The 16,683-nt window shown below is 38.4% G+C and overlaps 1 protein-coding gene across 6 annotated transcripts in view; it reads left to right on the top strand.

Annotated features, from left to right (window-relative positions):
* TPD52 (tumor protein D52) overlaps nucleotides 1-12,417 on the top strand; it is a 224,365-nt gene extending 211,948 nt beyond the window's left edge. For 4 of the 6 annotated variants that reach the window (XM_004276183.4, XM_033439850.2, XM_049700198.1 and 1 more), the window contains one exon: nucleotides 11,996-12,417. In XM_004276183.4, the coding sequence (XP_004276231.1) occupies nucleotides 11,996-12,164 (169 nt within the window). In that variant the 3' untranslated portion in view covers nucleotides 12,165-12,417. The remainder of the gene's footprint in view (nucleotides 1-11,995) is intronic. The other 2 variants (XR_007472443.1, XR_007472442.1) reach the window with 1 other exon arrangement.
* Nucleotides 12,418-16,683: the final 4,266 nt, after the last annotated feature.

Below are 16,683 nucleotides of genomic sequence, written 5' to 3'. Positions count from 1 at the left end.
TCATCACTGTTTGTTTGCTCTTTACTTCTTCTAGATCCTTGTTAAACGTTTCTTGTATTTTCTCCATTCTGTTTCCAAGATTTTGGATCATCTTTATTATCATTACTCTGAATTCTTTTTCACATAGGTTGCCTATTTCGTCTTCATTTATTTGGTCTTGTAGGTTTTTACCTTGCTGTTTGTCTGTAACATTTTTTGGTCGGTTTTTTTTTTTTTTTTTTTTTTTTTTGATGGGTGGGGCTGTATTCCTGTCTTAGTGGTTGTTTGGCCTGAGGTATCCAGCAGTGGAGTTTTCAGGCAGTTGGATAGAGTCGGGTCTTGGTGGTGAGATGAGGACCGCCCGGAGGCCTCATTCTGATGAATATTCCCTGGGGTCTGAGGTTCTCTGATAGTCCAGTGGTTTGGACTTGGTGTCCCACCACAGGAGCTCGGGCCCAACCTCTGGCCTAGGAACCAAGTTCCCGCATGCCATGTGGTGTGGCAAAAAAAAAAAGAAAAAAGGAGCAGTACAATAACAAAGAATAAAAAATAAAATAAAATTAGAAAGATAAAAAATGTATTAGGAAAAATAAAAATATAATTGAAACAACTGCAACAAGGTAAACAAAACCACAACAGAAAAAAAAAAAAAAAGGGCCTTGGCTCTGGGGGGCAGAGTTTAGGTGGGGTTGGCTCTTAGGCAGGGGCGGGGTTTAGGGTGGGGTGGGGCCTAGGTGGGGGTGGGGTTGACGTTTGAGCGTGGGGTGGGGCCTCTGCTTAAGACCTGTGCGGAAGGGGAGAGGCAGCACGTCCAAAGTGGGGCCTCCATAGTGTGGAGTTCTGGAGTTTGGAGGGAAGGCCCTGGGTGAGGGTGTGTGGGTGGGGTTTAGGCCCAGAGCCATTGGAGGGTGTCTCAGAGGGTGTCTCCGAGTGTAGAGGTAGGGCCCTGGGTTGGGGTGTAGGGGTGGGGCTTGGGCTCTGCACAGCAGGAGGGAGGCTCTGAGGGCAGAGGATTAGGCCTTGGAGCCCAACAGGCTCCCCGGTGCCTAAGTGGACAGGGAAAGCCCTGGCCGTGTTTCCTTCTGTTCCTCCCTGCCCCCCACCTACTGTCTCCCCCATGGTCTCCCCTTTTGGACCCCTAACCGTGGGTGGGTCCCGCTGGGTGTAGGAACTCCCTTCCTCCAACCACCCTCAGGGGTGCCGGTCGGTAGGTCAGACCTTTACTTTTGCTCCCCCTTCCCTCCTTCACACTCCCTCAGGACCCGCACAGCTGGAGGGGGCCTCGGTGGACAGAGGGTCAGGCTGGGGATCTCAGCAGGCTCCTGGGGGCCGAAATGAGTGGGGGAAGCCTGGCCATGCTCCCTTTTGATCCCCCAGTTTCCCCCTTTGGGCGTGGGATCCCTTCTCCTCCCCCAGCCGCGCCTCAGGGCACCACTCCCGTCCAGCCTACACTTCTCCTCCCTCCCACTCCGGCCCCCCACTCCCCACATCCTACCCAGTCGCTAGGGGTTCCTCCCGTCCCCTTAGGTGTCCGTGGTCCCCCACTGGTGCCTGGTAGGTGCCCTAGTTGTGCGGAGACACGAATTCTGCGTCCTCCTAGTCTGCTATCTTGACTCCACTCCTCTATAACTTTTTAAAGCCCGTATTCCTTCCTCTGTTCTACACTGACAAAACTTATCTCTGGCAATAAATGTGTATATTTTCTTTTCTCATAAAACAAAACTTGTATACCACAAAATGTATCCTTTGCTTAGATGCTGTAATTCTGGCTCCAACTCTGATCTAATGTTAGTCATCAGCATATCTCAGGTGCCTGAAAGCATTTATTCCTTATGTTTCCTTTGGAGTTTTTGGCCCCTCTAAATATAAATGTGTGTATATTCTTTTTCATTATATATGTATATTCTGACCAGCAACAAACATTTTGGTTTTTTTAAAAATAAAGATAGAGTTGTTATAGTTATTAGGTTATAGGGTTTTCCTTTCCCTAATTTCTTGGCACATCTTATTTTGTTAACTGTAAGAATAAAGTTATAACTATCATTATTGATGCTATATGTAATATATTACATTATATTTATATTCCACATTATTAAAAAGTGAAATTTATTGGACATTTAAAAATGTTGCATTTTCACATTTCATAAAACAAATCAATGTTTGAACAAGAGACAAAACTTCTGTTTGTGGAACGAAATACTTAACTGGCAGGGCAAGGTTAAAAAGAATTTGGTTTAAGGGAAAAACAAAATCATACGTTTATAGTAGAGTGGCAGAAAAAGATTAAAATTCTTATCCATGATGATAGCAATTTGAGGAAATGCATTTTAGTATTATGAACATTTTAAATTTTAATGAGTTGAATTATTGGAGAGCTACAGAGCTTATGAGCACTCTCTACCTTTATTTTGTTAACCATGGATGCTGTGCTTGATAAGACAGAATAGATAGTATGTGGTGAGTCAGTCTTGACAGGCATCTTACAGATTGAACAGAAAGAAGCAATAGACTAGAAACACTGTCAAGGAAACACAGTGATGGTACTTTGAAAAAGGGAGACAAATCTGAAATACACCACAGAGTCTGCATATAAAAGTTCTTGTTAATTGAATATTTAAGACTATAATAATATTTTATATATTTAATAAAACGTCTTAAAATTTTGCATTTTGTATGTATATTTAATCAATTTTTCACTTAATAGCTCTCTATACTATATCTGTTTTCAAACACTTAAAATTGTGTAAAAGTAGAATAAAATCATAGAACTGCAAAAGACCTTAGGTCTCTTCTAACATTGTGCTTTTCAAAACTGAGGAAATTGATGCCCAGACAGTTCATTTAAAGAAGAACAAAGTACATATATTCCCTCATGCTCACATGCAAATGCTCTCCCTCTCACACACACGCACACACACGGACAAAGTATGGGCTTAGTACAGAGATCAGCATTACTGTGAACATTTGTATGAATTAGAAAAGACAAATAGGTGGTAATTGAACCATTAGAAACATTGTAGCTTTCTCTCTTCAGAAAACAAAATTTTACTTCTAAAGTCTTAAAACTTTAACGAATTGTAAGAAAATCAGAAAAAGTTCTAAACTATTTTAACTTACTAGGATGAAAACATAGATGGTTAATAATTTCAAGAGAACTATTTTTAAAACCTCTGAGATCTATGATTACAGCAAGACAGCTAAATTGACTAGCAAAGTCAGAACTCCTTACAAGATTCTCTTTGGATACTGAGGTTCAATCCAAGCCTTGTATTTGTAGGCTTTGTATTATTTAATATATGTATATCAAAGAACTAGTCAGAGAGACTGTCTCCATTTTAAGTCTACGAGAACCGTCACCAGCATGCACTGACAGATGTTAAAGAATGTCTGTGGAAAGAATGTCAAAAACCTCTCCAAAGGAAAGTCTTTAAACCATGTCCTTAATACAGAAATGCAAAACCAGATTTAATTGCCCTTTTCCTAAACAGCTCAGACATGCAGGCTCATTTACTGCAGCATATGGTCTGCGAAAATGCGCAGTGGAAGAGAGCAGTGATGGTGAAGGCTGGCATTGAGTCCATTTAGGCTGGAGTTCACAAAGATCAGTCGGAGGCAAGCACTTGAAGTTAAAGAAACACGCCAAGCAGTGAAAACACAGGCTATTTTCATTTTGAACATGCTTACTGGAGACATCCTATTTGCTTTCAAGACAACAGTATTCAATGTTTTATAATATGAAATACAGCATTTCTGAAAAACTAATGTCCAAAGTTTTTTTTTCTAATTAAAAAAGGTATAAAAAATAGACAACTTGCATTAAGCCATGGAGACTTTTTTCTGATAATTTATTATTTGTTACCACTGAAAGTAACCATTTTTCTAGTGGGGAACAGTTAAAACAATGAGTTGGGTGGCAGCAACATGGTTTACATTTTATTTCAAAGGGAAGACATTATGAGACCATATGAAGAGGTAACTTCTTATCACTCCTAAAGGGATTAAGTTTACAGTTCTTGCAAGAAGTCAGAGGTAACTGAGAACTTAAGAAAAGGAAGAGGAGAAAAAAAATCTGTGAATCCTCTTATACAGCTTTGTGGTGTTGGCAAGTGACTTCCATGTATCTTAATTTTCTATCTGTAACATGGAAGAAGCTATCTTTACAGAGAATTTTGTTTTAACCTCTAAATATCTAAAAGACAGTTCAGTTGCTATGTGTCTAGTACAGTGTCACACAGATTTGAGGAAAAATACAAAAAATAACAGAAAGGAAAGAAACATTTGAGGAGTTAGGAATGGCAAACATGGATCTGATGGTTTATTATTGCTGGAATCTAATTAGTAATAGCTATTTATTATAACAAATTATTTCAGAGTTCTATTTTTCCTGTAAAACTAGCCTTTCTTCCAGTGTTATGTATTGTAGGGCAAATATGCTTACTATTTTTATTGTCAATTTGAAATTGTCTACAACTGCACTAAATGGCTATTTAAATTTAATTCAAATTAAATAAAATTTAAAATTTTGGTTCCTCACTCACATTAGTCATATTTCAAGTGCTCAATGACCACCTTATATGGAATGTTTCTGTCATTACAGAAAGTTATGTTGGGCAGTGGTGTTTTGGTATTATTGATATTTTAGTTAAGTTTTTATCAATGCATTTCATTGAAAGGTGAGAAGATAAATCATATACTTTTAAATAGCAGGTGTGGAGGAGATGGATCTCCTCCCAATGCAAACAATAAGCCAAAGTTTAAGCTGTAAAGAAGGTACATTTTAGCCCATGTAGCAAGACACAAAAATGAAATGGTGGTGTTGTTATGGCAGTGTGATTTTCTGAAATAGTGAGCAACTCTTGCTAACATTGTGGACAAAGTCAGTCTTCCATTAATTTACACAGTAATCACATTCTTGGAAATTTAGTGTATACTTAAACCTTTATTTTTTTAATTAATTTATTTATTATTTATTTTTGGATACATTGGGTCTTTGTTGCGGTGCACAGGCTTCTCATTGCAGTGGCCTCTCCTGTTGTGGAGCACGGGCTCTAGGCACGCAGGCTCAGTAGTTGTGGCTTGCAGGCTTAGTTGCTCCGCAGCATGTGGTATCCTCCCGGACCAGGGTTCGAACTCGTGTCCCCTGCATTGGCAGGTGAGTTCCTAACCACTGCGCCACCAGGGAAGCCCTAAACTCTTATTTTTAAAAAACCAACTCTTTGTATTTAGCAGACAGAGTTTTAGGCTTAGATAGTTATAAGCAGGTTTTTCACCCACATCAATGTCTGTCACAGATGCAGGACAACTCTGTTGTATGAAAGAGTTCTGTGCATTACAGAATGTCTCCATCCCATCCACCCCTACTAAATGGCAACCTGATCATTGCCATACAGTACTTCTGAACATTTCCAACACATTTTGGTATAATTATTTGCTATAAACAAACATTTATGGTGTAAATATTCAAGATGGTGGGACCCATTCAGCTTCTTAAGAGTCATCTCAAGCCTTTTCCTTTGTTGGATACATTTTATTGATTTATCTTTTTATTCTATGTTTATTTTATTTATTATTTATTTTTTAATTGAAGTATAGTTAATTTACAGTGTTGTATTAGTTTCTGGTATACAGCAAAGTGATCTAGTTATACATGTATATATATTCTTTTTCATATTCTTTTCCATTATAGTTTATTACAAGGCATTGAATATAGTTCCCTGTGCTATACAGCAGGACCTTGTTTATTTATTTCACATACTGTAGTTTGCATCTGCTAATCCCAAATTCCTAATTTATCCCTCCCCCCCTTACCCCCCTTTTCCATATTTTTTAAAGTGAAAATATTATGCTTCTGTGGACCTAATTTTCTTTTTAACACCTGTCCTTATTCATTCCTAATAGTTTTAAACTTAAGGAAGTGACCAGGGTAATGAAAGAAAAATTCCTTCTCTACATATGCCATGGACTTTTGTCTTATATCCATTAGAAAATGAGGCTGTGGTAGAGGCTGGGTCTACTGCTTACCAACTGTGTGGCTGTGAGCAGTGGCCCAGTGAGCTTGTTCATTGAAGTCCTAGGTTTCATTAAGAAACACATTGGGAATTAAACAACAGATACAGTTATCACAAGGCCATGTTGTTGTGTAGATGGAATGAGAACCCATTTCTTTTACCTCAAGAAATATTAACAGACTTAAAATCTAGCACAAAACTTTTTAATCTTATAGGTCTGTAGATGACCTTCAGGTAACCTGTGAACCTCTTAAAATTGTAGCAAAATTATGGGTATTTGTGCATTTTTAGAAGGAAGAGTCCATTGATGTAATCAAAGGAATGAGGAAAAACTAATTAAAATTTTAAAATAATAAAACCTCATTATAGAAAGAAGACATAGAGGAGATAGTGTCTGGTATATAAAGAAAGGGGATGGTTGATTAGAAGTTAAGTCTGCTATTGAAACGGTAAATTTTTTTCCTTAATTTTTGAATTTTATTTATTTATTTTATACAGCAGGTTCTTATTAGTCATCAATTTTATACACATCAGTGTATACATGTCAATCCCAATCCCCCAATTCATCACACCACCACCACCACCCCCCTGTGGCTTTCCCCCACTGGTGTCCATACGTTTGTTTTCTACATCTGTGTCTCAACTTCTGCCCTGTAAACCGGTTCATCTGTACCATTTTTCTAGGTTCCACATACATGCGTTAATATACAATATTTGTTTTTCTCTTTCTGACTTACTTCACTCTGTATGACAGTCTCTAGATGTATCCATGTCTCTACATGTCTCTACATGACCCGATTTCATTCCTTTTTATGGCTGAGTAATATTCCATTGTATATGTGTACCACGGCTTCTTTATACATTTGTCTGTCCATGGGCATTTAGGTTGCTTCCATGTCCTGGCTATTGTAAATAGTGCTGCAATGAATATTGTGATACATGACTCTTTTTGAATTTTGGTTTTCTCAGGGTATAGGCCAGTAGTGGGATTGCTGGGTCATATGGTAGTTCTATTTTTAGTTTTTTAAGGAACCTCCATACTGCTCTCCATAGAGGCTGTATCAATTTACATTCCCACCAACAGTGCAAGAAGGTTCCCTTTTCTCCACACCCTCTCCAGCATGAAATGGTAAATTTTAAAAGAAGCTAAAAAATGCTTCTTGGAAGAAAAAATAATGAACCTATTGAGTTGATCATCTTCCCCTTCCAAGAAATAGTATGTGCTAAAAATAGATTCATTGACAGCTTAACTCCATCAAGAATTAAGGAAGAGTGATAGGAGATAGGTAAAATTAGACAGCTCTACCTGCCCCTCAATCCTCAGTGTTCCTTGAACCACTGTCATAAAGAATACTAGAATAGATAAGTCACTGTGACTGACAATATATTCTACTTTCTTGTTTTCAGTTATATTGTGGTTAATGCTGGGAAGTGTGGACTGTTAAATGTGCAGTTCTCTGAATTTTACTTGCTTTTGTTCAGTGCTATTTTGCCTCACATCTTCAAAGGAAATTCAGCATTCATTTCAAGAGAAATTGTTTTCTTTCTTGTAGGACATTTATAATGTATTTATATATATTGCATGTTATATACATTATATAATACATTTTAAGAGAGGAATGCTTATACCATTAAAATAAGTAAGATTTGAATCAAAGCAAATTATTGAAAGAAAACCCACCCCAAAAACATACCTTCTACAGAAATCCTTCATTGGTTTAATTATTACTTGGAATTATATCTGGGACCGCTCTTGTACTCCCCATCACGCCAAGGCTGGAGCATCAGGTGTCACTGGGTTTGTTTTGATGGTGATGGTGGTGGTGGTGGTGGTGGTGACTGATGCTGGTAGCTAACATTTATTGAGTATTTATAAGGGCTTGGCAGGTGTTAACTCATTTCATGCTCATAGGAACCTAGAAGGCATAATTATTCCCATTTTACAAATGAGGAAGCTGAAACAGAGAGATGAAGTAACAGCTCAGAGTTGCAGATTTATGGATAGAGCTGGGCACACATCTGGCCATCTGGCTCCAGAGTCTAGAGTCTTGACCACCACATTGCCTCTTCTGGATATTTATACTTAGGCCCAAATCGTTGAATAAATAGACCATTTAAGAACTGCATGAACAAGCTGGGGAAAGAGTTTACTGGCATTTTCATTTTAAATCTTGTTATGTGGAACAGTGGAAACCCAAATGGGAAGACTAAGTAGTATTAAGTGATTGTCAAAGACTACAATACTGAAGGTTCACCTCACATTTCATTGGCAGAAATGGAGTTCTCAGAAATACATTAGTTATTTCTTTACTTCCCTTTAATAAAGTGTTTCAAAGTTAAAGCGCGAGGGTGAGAGAGAGGCATGGACATATATACACTAACAAACGTAGTAAGGTAGATAGCTAGTGGGAAGCAGCCGCATGGCACAGGGATATCGGCTCGGTGCTTTGTGACCGCCTGGAGGAGTGGGATAGGGAGGGTGGGAGGGAGGGAGACGCAAGAGGGAAGAGATATGGGAGCATATGTGTATGTATAACTGATTCACTTTGTTATAAAGCAGAAACTAACACACCATTGTAAAGCAATTATACTCCAATAAAGATGTTAAAAAAAAAAAGAAAAGTTAAAGCACAGATAAACTCCACATTAATTGTATGGCTTCTATTCCTGTTGAGTGAGTACTATGCTAACCTTTCCATGTCCGGGGTCTCCCAGAAAGGACAGTCTGTGTCTGGGAGAGGCAGCCCCACCCCCGCTGTCAGTAGGCTTTGTTCAAGGGACTGTTCTTAGGTGCCTTTCTCCATTATATATTGTCATTCCCTGACCTTTTTTTTTTTTTTTGATCTGTTTAAATTACTCACCCTAAAGTCTGTTGGCTTTTTCATCACTTATAGGAAACATCTGTTACCCTCAAAGGCTGTTAATGGTGGCCACAAAGTCCTGTCAGAGGTCCTCATTTTACTGGCCCTTTGTATGTGTGTAGGATGCTGTGTCTTGTATACAATAAAGGTAATTCTAGGCCAGATTTCTCTCAAATGCTGATCAGAGAAGACTGCATCCAAATCACCTGGGGAGCTTGTTAAAAAGGGAAATTCCCAAGTTCCACCCTAGATTTGCCAGCTCACTCTCTGGGGTTGCTTCCCTCGTTTGCATTTTTAATAAGCACCCCAGGTGCTTCTGATGTACTGAAGTGAAAAACCACTGTTCAAAAGGCTACATTAAATGAAATGTATACATCTCAGTACTGTAAGAGAGGCAGATGTGATTAAAGCCCTGCGCATAACGAACCTGTAGTCTGCTAGGGAAGAAACACATAGAAATAATGCACAGTGAAAATTAAGTACCATAAAAGTAGAAACAGCTACTTCCAGGTAGCAGAAGTCAGAGAATCTTCTAGAAGTTTTTTTTGTTTAGTGCAAGGTATATACATGTGGGTGATTCTTCATTCATTTAGCACATGTAAAGTCCTACAGTTCCATTTTTCATCTCCTTTACCAACTCACTGGATAATTTCTAGAATTTGCATAATTTTTAGAGATGAAGACAAAACTTTCATATTATTAAAGGCTACTACACCTAAAAAAAGTTTTCCTTTCCATAAACTACCAAGCATACTGTGCACTCATGGTATTTCTGATTTTATTTTTTAACAGGAGATTGCTAGCATTTTATGACACAGAACCATCTACACTAAGAGCTTCCCCTTCAGTGAGACCATGCCCAGAAATTGTGTCCCAAGTGTTTGTGAATGTTCAACCCTTTTCATAAAAAGTCACTGTTCCCCTTCATCATGGTTGTCTATAGGCCAGATATGAATAATGGAAGGAGAAGAGAACTAACTTTATTAACTACTGTGCAGCAGGCACTGTGCCAGGCAAACTTCAGAGAGGTTAAGTAAATGAGCCAGGCCACACAGCTGCTAAGGCCAAGAGAATGGAAAGCCTAGGTAGTCGGTGTGGTGGCTTTTGCCAGCAAGCGTCTTGTTAATTTATTGACAAACATTTGAGGACCTGCTGCATTGGCACTGGAAGGATACAGAGATAAATACAGTGCCGGATCTTGGGGAGTATTTGATCTAATGAGAAATCGGAGATTTACACAGTTAACCAATACAGGTGAGTGAAGGGCACTGACATTTGCACTTACTGGGCTATGCGTTTTCAATATATAATATTATCCCATTTAACCATCCCAGCAAACCTGCCAAGTGGTCGAAGTCTGTTATATAGATGAGGGAATTGTGGTTCAGAGAAAGCAAGTTACCCAAGGTTACCCAACTCGTAAGTAGCAGGACTCAGATTTGCATCCAAGTCTGTGACTGCAAAACCTCTGTCTTCCTTGGCAATTCCAATGACAGAATCTGCATTCTGATAAGGGGAATGTGGAGGCTCTCAGGAGCTGCATTTGATGCATTCTACCTGGATACTTAGGAATCAATAGGATTTATTTAGAAGGAAAGGCCAAGCAGTGCTACAACAGAAGCAAAGGTGCAGAGCAGTAGAAGTGTGTGCGAATGGACGTTAGGCCATTTCCACATAAGCAGAGCAGATACGGAACCATCGTGAGAAGTAGACTAGGAAGGTGGGCTCCGGGAAGACCAGGTCCTACCTCAAGCTTTAGCTAAGGATGATGAGATCTGAAGGGCTAAGCTCAAGAAATATCTGTGTTAAAAAATGAACAAAACTTGATAACTAATTGAATGTTGTGTGGGGGGTGGCGGGGGGGAAGGTGGTCGACGTGAATCAAAGCTGATTAAACGAATCACTGGAGTAGTGCTGTAAGGACAAATGAAAGACTCCATTAGAACACAGGTTACAGCTCCAAGTAATGCAGAAAATAGTGTTCAGCTTTACCTTGTCTGTGAACTAGCTTGTTTTCCCAGTGGTTAATTCATATGGAATGTGTTCTATAACTGCTGTTTTCTAAGAATATAAAGCTATGCCTTAATATTCTAGGATATCCCTTTAATTTTTTTAAACAGAGACAGAAAGTAAGGTCTATGCCGTCAGATACACACACCCATGTACATATATACATAAACATACATATAGAAGGACTATATGTGACTGACTAAATGTGACTGACATCATCATTTTCCAAATTTTACAAAAGGACATTTCCTTCTGTAACCAGAAAGAAAAATAACTTAAAAAAAAAAAAAGCCAAATAGCCTAAATGTTTACTTGATGGACCACTTATAAATTCCTCCAGAATACCTAATCAAACATTGTTCATTATATGGTCTACTAAAATCATTTTCCAGTGACTTTTTTGGAGAACTCTGTTTCTTCATTTTCTGTTTATATAAAATTGTTTTAATTTTATGACTTAGAGTACTCTAGGTATATATTTTTAGATTTTTAAAGATTTGTGGTTTTCATTCAGTAGCCATATTTTCACTCTCCTGTACCTTTTCATAATGTTGATGTTAAACTCTTAAAATAATTGATCAAGGAAGAAAGACAAATGAGTATCAGTTTTCATTTGGTATTATGAAATACTTGAATAATTTTTTTGACCAAATTGAGCCGTCATGCATGTTATGGCCAGCATTATACTTTAGTTACAGTTCAATCAATCCCCAGTACTAAGTACTTTGCACTTAGACTATTTTCCATTTTGTTTTTGTAAAATTTCTTTTACTTTAAAAGAAGATTTTAATTTTAGAAGACAAAATGTTTCTGAAAACATTTTTTCCCCTTGATACTTTTTGACTTTAAAAATAACTGACATTAAAATAAATGTCAGTTTCAAGAACCAACTTGTTTGAATTTCAGTTTGGAATACATTTTTATTTAGGTTATAAAATCTTTGAAGGCAGTTTAAGATGAAAATTCTGATACAACTAAATTACTTTTCTGTCAAAAACAACTATTTCTCATATACTAGTGTTAATTTTGTTATCTTGAGCCAACACAAATTAAAATTAGAATTTGGGTTTTACTTTAAAGTAGTTGTTCATTTAGTGATATTCAGAATTAATGGAATTTTTTTTTCTTACTATTTAGGAAATACCAGAAAGGAACCAGAGTCCGGCTGCGACTATTAGATCTTGAACTTACATCTAGGTTCTTGGGAGCCACAACAGATACAACTATCCTAGAGGCTGAAGCAATTCTGTTAGGACTCCAGGAGAGTAAAGACTCAAAATCAAAAGAAGAACGTCATGAAAAATAAATGAACTTTGCTTAGCGTATTCACTCCTTTTTTGTTGAACCCAGGTATTCATCATGAATGCCATTAGACAATTATGAATAAATGATTGGAGAAGACATAGTAAATGCAAGCTATAATTATGGCTCTTATTTGTCAGAATTTTCTTTAGGTGTAGCTCTCCTCCTCCTGTTTTTATACCCATTCTTTCCTTTGATTGGAATAGTGTAAACTGTACTGAGAAACTCTGTCATTCAATAAATATGTTTTGAGTGCACTCTTTGTGCATGGCACTGTTCTAAATACTAAAGAAACTGCAGTAAACAAGTTAGACAAAATTGCTTGCCTAGTATAGCTTACCTCTGGCTGGGAGAAATTGATACAAATAAGTAAAATATTGATATATAGTATGTTAGGGATGTGTGCTGAGGATAGAAATAGAGCAGGAAGGGCAGAGGATCTGAATAGACATTTTTCCAAAGAAGACATACAGATGGCCAAGAGGTACATGAAAAAGTGCTCAAAGTCAGGGAAACATGTCAAAACCACGAGATACCACCTCACACCTGTTGGAATGGCTGTCATGAAAAGGCAAGAAATAGCAAGTGTTGGCGAGGATGTGGAGTTTTAAAAGGGAACCCTTGTGCACTGTTTGTAGGAATGTCAGTTGATGCAGCCACTATGGCAAACAGTATGGGGGTTCCTCAAACAATTAGAATTATCACATGATCCAGCAATTCCACTTGTGGGTATTTCCAAAGAAAATGAAAACATTAACTCAAAAATATATGCACCCCCATGTTCCTTGCAGCATTATTTACAATAGCCAAGGTATGGAAGCAACCTAAGTGTCCATCAATGGATTAATGGATAAGGAAACTGTGATACACACACACACACATAATGGAATATTATTCAGCCATTAAAAAATAAGGAAATCTTGCCTTTTTTTTTTTTTTTTTTTTTTGCAGTACACGGGCCTCTCACTGTTGTGGCCTCTCCCATTGTGGAGCACAGGCTCCGGACGCGCAGTCTCAGCGGCCATGGATCACGGGCCCAGCCGCTCCGCGGCATGTGGGATCTTCCCAGGCCGGGGCACGAACCCGTGTCCCCTGCATCGGCAGGTGGACTCCCAACCACTGCGCCACCAGGGAAGCCCATTTTTGCCATTTTTGACAACATGGATTGACCGTGAAGGCATTGTGCAATGTGAAATAAGTCAGAGAAAGATAAATACCGTAAGATCTCACTTATATGTGGAATCTAAGAAAAAGAGCTCATGGATTCAGAGAAGAGATTGGTAGTTCCAGGGCAGGGGTTGGTGCTGGAGAGAGGGGGCAAAATGCGTGAGAGGGGTTAAAAAGTACAAACTTCCAGCCATAAGATAAATAAGCCATAGGGATGTAATGTACAGCATGGTGACTATAGTTAATAATACTGTATCGTATATTTGAAAGTCGCTAAGAGAGTAGATTTTTTTTTTTTTTTTTTTTTTTTTTTTTTTTTTTGGTACGTGGGCCTCTCACTGCTGTGGCCTCTCCCGTTGCGGAGCACAGGCTCTGGACGTGCAGGCTCAGCGGCCATGACTCATGGGCCCAGCTGCTCCACGGCATGTGGGATCTTCCCAGGCCGGGGCACGAACCCATGTCCCCTGCATCAGCAGGCGGACTCTCAACCACTGCACCACCAGGGAAGCCCAGGAGAGTAGATCTTAAAAGTTCTCATTACAAGGAAGAAAATTTTAAACTATGTATAGGGATGGATATTAACTAGACTTATTGTAGTGATCATTTCCCAATATACACAAATATCAAATCTTTCTGTACACCTGAAACTAATGTATTTCAGTTATATATCAATTAAAAAAATAAAGCAAGGAATGGGGTTATGAGGTATCAGAGTGATAGACTGAAATTTAGGTTGTGCTGTCAATGGAAACCCTCAGAATTTACTTTTTTTTTTTTTTGATGTAAAAGATTTTATTTTTCCAGTGATACGGTATTTAGAAAAAGCTCTTTAAAGAGCTTTTTTTTTAATTGAAATATAATTGACATATAATGGTATATTAGTTTCAGGTGTACAACAGAATGATTCAATATTTATATATATTGCAAAATGATCACCACAGTAAGTCTAGTTAACATCCATCCCTGTATATAGTTACCAGGAATTCACTTGGATAATAACTGAAGGATTGAAGGAGCTAGTCCCATGAGTCCCTGGGAAAGAGTATTCTAACAGAGGGAACAGCTACTACAAAGGACCAGATTGTGCTTGTCCCAGTTAAGGGGCTTGGGAGGAAGCCATCGTAACTGAGCATAAGAGGGATAGGAGATGAACCTGAAGAAGTGAGGGAGGTCTTGTTGGTCCTGGTGTGAACTTTGGCTTTTATTTACTCTGATTGGGTTGGAGGGTCTTTGCAGGATTCTCAGCAGAGGAAGGGTATAATCTGACTGACAATTTCACTGGATCCTGTACTAGCTGGGTAGACTGAAGATGAACAAGGGCAGCAGCAGCAAAATGTTAGGAGACTTTGCAGCAATCCAGGTGAGAGATGCTGGTAGCTTGGACCAGTGGAGTAGCAGTGGAGGTGGTGAGAAGTGATTGCAATCTGGGTATATTTTGAAGGTAGAGACTGTGGTATTTCCTAACATATTAGATATGGAGTGTGTGATAAAGAGGAGTGAGGGATGACTCCAAGGTTTTGGGCCTGTGCAACTAGAAGAATTGAATTGCCTTTAATTGGAAAGGGAAGAGCAGGTTTGAGGGGGACTATGAGGGCTGTTTTGGACTCGTTAAATTTGAGATGCCTATTAACGACTTAAGTGGAGATGTTCTGCAGGCAGTTGGATACGTGGATCTGGAATTCATGGGAGAGGTCCTGATGTAATATAAAAACTTGCAAATCATAAACACTTCATCGTACTTCACAAATTATGTAGGTCAAGCAACCCAGAACAAAGATGACCCATTAGACAAGTCCTGTATCAAGTAGGGATGGCCCATCTCTGGTACTCCCACCAAGCTCCATCATCGGAGATTCTCAGTGTATCACCTCAGCATGAACACTGTTGGTGGATCCTGAAGGTACAGCAGCTAGATGCTGTCTATGACGTACACTCCACAAATCAGACTCTCACTCTTTTTTAAACCACTTCATTGAGGTATGATTGACATGTAAAAAGCTGTACACATTTAATATATACAATTCAAGGAGTCTGAGGAGAAGTCTACAGCCATGAAACCATCACACCATCAAGACATAGACACATCCATCACCTCACAAAGGTTCTTCCCACCCCCTTTATTTATTTTTTTTTTGAGGGAGACCTGAATAATGTGTTTTTATGCCTACCACAGTTTCCAAACATCCAAGAGCCAATGTATAAAAACTACAGTTCTGATTTGTCTTTTGGTTTTCTGAGCAAGAATATAAACTTGAAATAAGTGAATTATCAGTCATGACAGGTTTACCATATCTTTGTAGGTGTATAATTTTATTTGAAATATAGATGTGTCGTAAGTTTCTCAGCCCTTCCCAATTTCATTTTTATTTGGCCTAAGATTTAATTAATATGGCCAACTCTTTAGTTTTCCATTATGTAGAGAGGTACAGTGGTGTAGATTACCCTAATTATTCGTATTTAGCTTTAGAATATACACCCTCCAGAAAGTAGGCATAGAGGGAACTTACCTCAACATAATAAAGGCCATATATGACAAACCCACAGCCAGCATTGTTCTCAGTGGGGAAAAACTGAAACCATTTCCACGAAGGTCAGGAACAAGACAAGGTTGCCCACTCTCACCACTATTATTCAACATAGTTTTGGAAGTTTTAGCCACAGCAATCAGAGAAGAAAAATAAAAGGAATCCAAATCAGAAAAGAAGTAAAACTGTCACTGTTTGCAGATGACATGATACTATACATAGAGAATCCTAAAAATGCTACCAGAAAACTGCTAGAGCTAATCAATGGATTTGGTAAAGTAGCAGGATACAAAATTAATGCACAGAAATCTCTTGTATTCCTATACACTAATGATGAAAAATATGAAAGAGAAATTAAGGAAACACTCCCATTTACCATTGCAACAAAAAGAATAAAATACCTAGGAATAAACCTAACTAAGGAGACAAAAGACCTGTATGCAGAAAACTATAAGACACTGATGAAAGAAATTAAAGATGATACAAACAGATGGAGAGATATACCATGTTCTTGGATTAGAAGAATCAACATTGTGAAAATGACTATACTATCCAAAGCAATCTACAGATTCAGTGCAATCCCTATCAAACTACCACTGGCATTTTTCACAGAACTAGAACAAAAAATTTCACAATTTGTATTGAAACACAAAAGATCCCGAATAGGCAAAGCAATCTTAAGAAAGAAAAACAGAGCTGGAGGAATCAGGCTCCCGGACTTCAGGCTATATTACAAAGCTACAGTATTCAAGACAGTATGGTACTGGCACAAAAACAGAAATATAGATCAATGGAACAGGATAGAAAGCCCAGAGATAAACCCATGCACAT

Source organism: Orcinus orca, chromosome 17, assembly GCF_937001465.1.
Source record: "Orcinus orca chromosome 17, mOrcOrc1.1, whole genome shotgun sequence".
Classification (NCBI taxonomy): Eukaryota; Metazoa; Chordata; class Mammalia; order Artiodactyla; family Delphinidae; genus Orcinus; species Orcinus orca.
The sequence above is the reverse complement of the archived record's forward strand: the minus strand, read 5'-3'. Positions and strand labels throughout refer to the sequence as shown.